The sequence below is a fragment of the Poecilia latipinna genome, unplaced genomic scaffold, assembly GCF_001443285.1.
Source record: "Poecilia latipinna isolate Pla-1442-1.1 unplaced genomic scaffold, P_latipinna-1.0 Scaffold5437, whole genome shotgun sequence".
Lineage (NCBI taxonomy): Eukaryota > Metazoa > Chordata > Actinopteri > Cyprinodontiformes > Poeciliidae > Poecilia > Poecilia latipinna.
Genome location: NW_015118053.1, coordinates 4974 through 10362, shown reverse-complemented (window position 1 = coordinate 10362; position 5389 = coordinate 4974). Strand labels below are relative to the sequence as shown.

At 37.3% G+C, this 5389-nt stretch overlaps 1 protein-coding gene across 1 annotated transcript; it reads left to right on the top strand.

Annotated features, from left to right (window-relative positions):
• The first annotated feature begins 538 nt into the window (after positions 1–538).
• Positions 539–2972, top strand: LOC106943538 (amphiphysin-like). Its single transcript, XM_015026847.1, has 4 exons — positions 539–1368; positions 1625–1813; positions 1897–1998; positions 2076–2972. Exons 1-4 carry the CDS (start codon positions 1267–1269, stop codon positions 2178–2180), a joined length of 498 nt encoding a protein of 165 aa, XP_014882333.1. The 5' UTR covers positions 539–1266; the 3' UTR covers positions 2181–2972.
• The last annotated feature ends 2417 nt before the right edge of the window (positions 2973–5389 follow it).

Sequence of the window (5389 nt, the reverse complement as noted above, 5' to 3'; positions counted from 1 at the left end):
CGCCTCTGGTGGCGCTGCACCAAGAACTACTGAAGAAATCGACACAAAACCTCTGAAGAAGAGCAGCGCAACTTCCTTCACAAAAAGTAAACAAAAATGGAGCAGTGTCAGATTTTAGCGGTTGTAGGATTTCTCCATTGATATACATTACTGGTTTGGACGTCGCCTGTTAGCTGCTAACGCTAGCGACGCTCCTGCAGGCCCCATTAATCCTCGGTGAGTCTGTCCACTAAACCAGGCTGTTCCACTGCGGGATGAGCAGGAATCTGTCACAAAATGATCGCAGCGCCTTTATTTCTTACCCGATTTCTATAAACATGGCTTAAACTAAAGCTGAGGACATTGATGATTTTTTTTTTAATGTAAAATATAAACTCTTACTTGATATAAATCTATAAACAATTTGGGTTCCTGTCAAAATGCAAGAGAGGACTAAACAAATTGCTCCTTTATATCTGTGAATAATTTAATATTACATAATTGCTGCTGTTAAAATTAGTTTGTCAAAATGTAACAAACCATTACTCATATACTTTTTATATATGAGACATAGAATATGTCATCCTATTTGATGATTATGTTCAAAAAAACGAGGCGATTAGTTTGGTTGCAGAGCGCCACAGCAACGGGAAAATAAGCTGATAAACAGGAAAACAACTTTAAACCATTTATATTCTGCTTGTTCTCCTCTTTGTCGGCACACAGACCCGTTGTCATGGCAACCGACACATCTCACAGAGCAGAGAGTAATATATTACCCAGAATGCCCTGCACTGTAGTTCGCTTCCTGCTTTTAGAGCGGTCTCCAGTCCAGTTGCATTCTCACTGCCTTTCAAACTTTTAAGAGTTCACTTCAGAAGGACCGAGACCGAGGTTTTCAGAGTTCGCTTTTTTAGTCCGTTTTGGAATTCAAATTTGCAATGACACTCCCCAAATGAATTGGGCTTACTAGACAAACGGATTAGTCTGATTAAAGTGGACCAAACAGGGCTGGTGAGAAAAGATGTTGCAACCCGTTCTTTAACTACAAACATGTTAGATGGAGAGAGATGCCCAATATTTTAAAATTTGATTAAAATCAAGGTTCACAGTTATAGTAAATCAGTAACAATGCTGATCATTTGTCAGTAATTTAGTGAGAATTAGTGCAATTTCCAGCAGTTTTATTAGATTTACTCATTTTAAAATCAATTTTATCCTTTATTTCACTGAAATCAATCTGTCAGTAATTTTGAAGTTGAGAATCTCTGTCCTGCTCGTTTGTCAATGAGACAAATAGAATCTGATTGCAATATTTTAACTGAAGTGTCTGAACAGGTTCCTCTGGCTGATGAGACCAAACCATCTGGAGGTGAGACCGCTCCATCGGTAAGCCCAACTGGACACGGCTCAGGGCCAAATCAATAGAAGGAACATAATTATTAACTTAATAATTCACTATTTAGAAACATCACCTGTCACGCAAACATTTTCTTGTTTAATCTTAATATTTCTGTAGCTATTAATATAACCAGGATAAATCCAGCTAATGAGTTTAAAGAAGACTTGAATTTTCATGGTTGATACTGTTCCTATTTTGTCCTTGGATAAATAAACCTGAAACTGAACTCTGACTTCTGTACAGGAGAAGATGCCCATCCCCTCTGTAGTGATTGAACCTGCCTCCAGTAACGAAGGTGACGATGACCGAGATGCTGACATCATCTCACCTACAGCTGTCGGCGACGACGGGGCGGAGCCACAAAGCCGCGGCCTCAAACACATGAGTCCATCAGGCGGAGGCTCAGGATTTCCTGATGACTTTCTGTACAAGGCACGTCTTGTAAAACAAAGCTGCTACAGTTTTTACCTGTTTGGGATTTAAGTCATTACTTACATATTGCTTTCATGCTTCAGGTGGAGACCATGCATGATTTTGATGCTGCAAATTCAGATGAGCTTGAACTGAAAAGAGGAGATGTGGTTTTGGTGGTGCCTACTGCTTCAGTGGAAGATCAAGTAAGAGCAACCAGAGCTGCAAGAAAACAAGCAGTAAGAAATATTTAAACATTCATCTGATTATATTTGTGTTACAGGAAGCAGGCTGGCTCACAGGCATAAAAGAAAGTGACTGGTCAAACCTTGGTGTTGGTGCACAAAGAGGACTTTTCCCTGAAAACTTTACCCAGCGTTTGAATTAACAACTTTATGTAAGAGATAAAGAGGAATCTATCAAATATTTATGCAATCTGCCAAGACAGCATGTAGCTGAGCCTGTTCAGTTTCAGGAAACTAACCTGCAGCACTGTTGTGTTGACAGCGGCTAAAACATGACAAGAGTTCCTTCTCAGCATGAAGTCACCCTGTTGTACCTTCTCTCTGAATTACACGTTTCCTTGTATTAAAACTAGAAATATTTAATGGAGAATTTTTGCTGAAACACAACATAAAGGATAAATTATGTCAAACTTTTTTTTAACTGTGTAAAACTAATGAGGTGATGTGTAGCTCCCTTGCAGCATGTGTGTTGTAATTAACTTGAAAAATCTGATCAACTTTGTGCAGTGATCCATTTCAGTGCTTTTATGTGTAATATGAAAATAATGAATCCTGTATCTTGATTTTAATGGTCATTGTTTCTGTGGTTCTTTAATCACTATTTCATTGTTTAATACATGTTGATGGATGTTTGATTCTTGTTTCTGGAATCCTGATATGGATTATCTGAGGATTTATGGAAATCACTTCAAGCATGATTGAAATTAGAGAATTTTCCTTAATGAAAATATAAGTCAACCTGTTTGTTGAAATGGACAGAAGGAAATAAATAATATATAAAATTTAATATTGTTATGATTGACAAAGTGACTTCAGATTCAAGTAGATAAAGTAAAGTGTCTCCTGTTAGCAAATTACTGGCTACGTGTAGACATTTAGGTCATGTAGAAAACTAACCTGTGTAAAAAACAAATAAAGCATCATTTATAAATCAAGACTGTTGCATATCTCTCTCCTAGATTGCAGAATCAGACAGACATGCCACTGCAACAAGTGATAAATCAGGTGAACATTTGTTAGTTGTTAAAACTAATTTCAGCTGAAGCTTCATGATTTGCGAGTTTGAGACCTACAGACATCGTAAGTCCATAATGCCCTCTTTAAGAGAATACATTAAAAAACACTTGATTTTTCTAGGCCTTTCTTTTCCTAAGTTACGATCTAAAATGTTCATCTAGAGTCCTACTATATCAGTTTTCAGGTTTTTCAGCTTAAGTTTAAGATCCTAACCCAACATCCTACTACTGAATTTTCATTAAACCTTGTGCAGATGGTTAATTAAGGAAAATGTGAGTCAGGTGGTTCCTCTCCACACATTTTAGCTACCATCCGAAATGGAATGCAACTTTTACATGCATTCCTGCTCTAAAGTCAAAAGGCTGACTTTCTTCTCAGCTCTGCAGAGGTCTACCAATAAGCCATTCACTTGATCCAGACATGTTGGAGCAGGAATGCTTTTAAAAGATGGTAACTCTCCAGGACTAGACTTGAGAACTCCTGACAGCAATTATCTTTTCCAAAATAGATACACCACTGAACTAAACGTGTCAACAGGCCATGAGCAAACATAAACCCCTCCATGTGTACATGTTTGGAAATGTTGATCTGGTTATGTTCAAAGTTTAGAGCAGGGAACCTCTACTCCAGGCCTTGAGGGTAAAGGTCATTTTATTTATATAGCACATTTTCAGCAACAAGGCACTTGTTCTGCGTGGGCCAGAATCTGCAGGTTTTAGATGTATGTCTGTTTCAACACATCTGAGTAATAATGAGGTTGATAGAAGGGCTCTGAAAACTTAACCGACGACTCAGGATTCAACCATTTCATTCAAGTGTGTTGGAAAGGGGAAACATCAACTAACCCTCTAGGCCTGAATTTGAGGACCCCTGGTCTAGAATGTTGTTCAATTTAAAAGCCATTTCATAAAAATAGATTTGGAACATTTACAAAAGTAGTAACTTAAACATTTACTTGATAAGAAACAGTAAATCTTGTCTGTCAAGGATCAAATTTGATGTGGGTACATGAGAAAATTAGCTTAGACATTTTCAGAAGTCACCCATAGATGGCTTTAAAACGGCTTCATGTATCAACACAGAATGGACACAGTTTTGCTTTGGGTCGAAACGATACGACGCCTCATTTACCATCACTACTTCAGAGGGAAAACACAGAGAAGTAGTGCGGAATGGCTCAGAGTACCAAAAACTGGCAAACATTCAGGCGTCGAGGTGTTGGCAGTCAGTTCCTCATATACTCCAGGATGATTAGCTGATAGATCACAGGTGTGCTGGCTGAGTCAGCAGGCACGCTCTCCACAGGTGCAGCCTCCAGTCGTCCTCTAGTGGATGAAAAGGGGAAGCAGCAGGCAGACAGAAACCCCCCCACAAAGAAACAAAAAACCCTGGTTCCCAACATGCTGAAGTAAGTTTTTTTTTTTTTTTAAGTTTAATAGGACAGAATCCAAGACTTTTTCATTTTTATCCAACCAAACTTTAAATTTTTCCAAATCTGTTTCTGCTCAACCTGTAAAAGCAACAAACATCAAAAACAAATGCTCATTATTTCAGAAAAACATGTCAACTCCATATTTGATATTTTATTGGAACATCTTTATTGATAACTTTAACTGGAAAAGGATTAGGACTTTACCAAATATATAACTAATAAAGTAAAAGAAGTGTCTTTTAAAATTATTCACAGAATTTACCCATCCAAAGTTTTTCGACAACGTTTTAACAATAACATGGATATTATTTGCTCTTTAGTGAAGGAAACACAGAAGATATTTGATTTATTTTGGCCTTTTCTCTGTTCAATTTTGGAAAAGTATTTTCATTGTGATTTCTGCTTCTATTGAACCGTATGTCTCCATTTGTTTTGAAAATGTATGGTTTTGTTTCATTAACTATCCAACAGAGCTGGAGATAGGCACCAGCACCTCCCAACACTGCTAAGTGACAAGGGTGTACAGAAAATGGATGGATGGATGGAGTTTCAAACAGATAAAAAAACATTTTTATATTATTAATCTTATTATATACTTAGCCAAATGGCACATGCATAAATGCCGTTACACTAATAACACTTTTTTGGCAATGAGGTCAAACAGTATATCAAAACTATTTGACATTCCAGCAATACTGAAGCTATTAAAATTTGCACTTTATGTTCTCTTTAATCTATTTATGTAATACTAGGTTGTTGTACTGCCTCAATATTTGTTGCCTCAATGTTTGTTGCGCCCTTGCGGTCATTATGTCACACTCTATGCTGTTTTTGTAATATGTATTTTGTATCTCAATCAAGATTATAAACAGAAAAAGACAGATGCATCCTGGAAGGCGTGCC

Bases quoted from the DNA above. Each gene is read 5' to 3' on its own strand.
- LOC106943538 (XM_015026847.1), top strand. From the start codon at position 1,267: ATGAGACAAATAGAATCTGATTGCAATATTTTAACTGAAGTGTCTGAA. The intron at 1,369-1,624 runs GTAAGCCCAACT...ACTTCTGTACAG, and splicing joins GAGGTGAGACCGCTCCATCG to GAGAAGATGCCCATCCCCTC. The intron at 1,814-1,896 runs GCACGTCTTGTA...TTCATGCTTCAG, and splicing joins CTGATGACTTTCTGTACAAG to GTGGAGACCATGCATGATTT.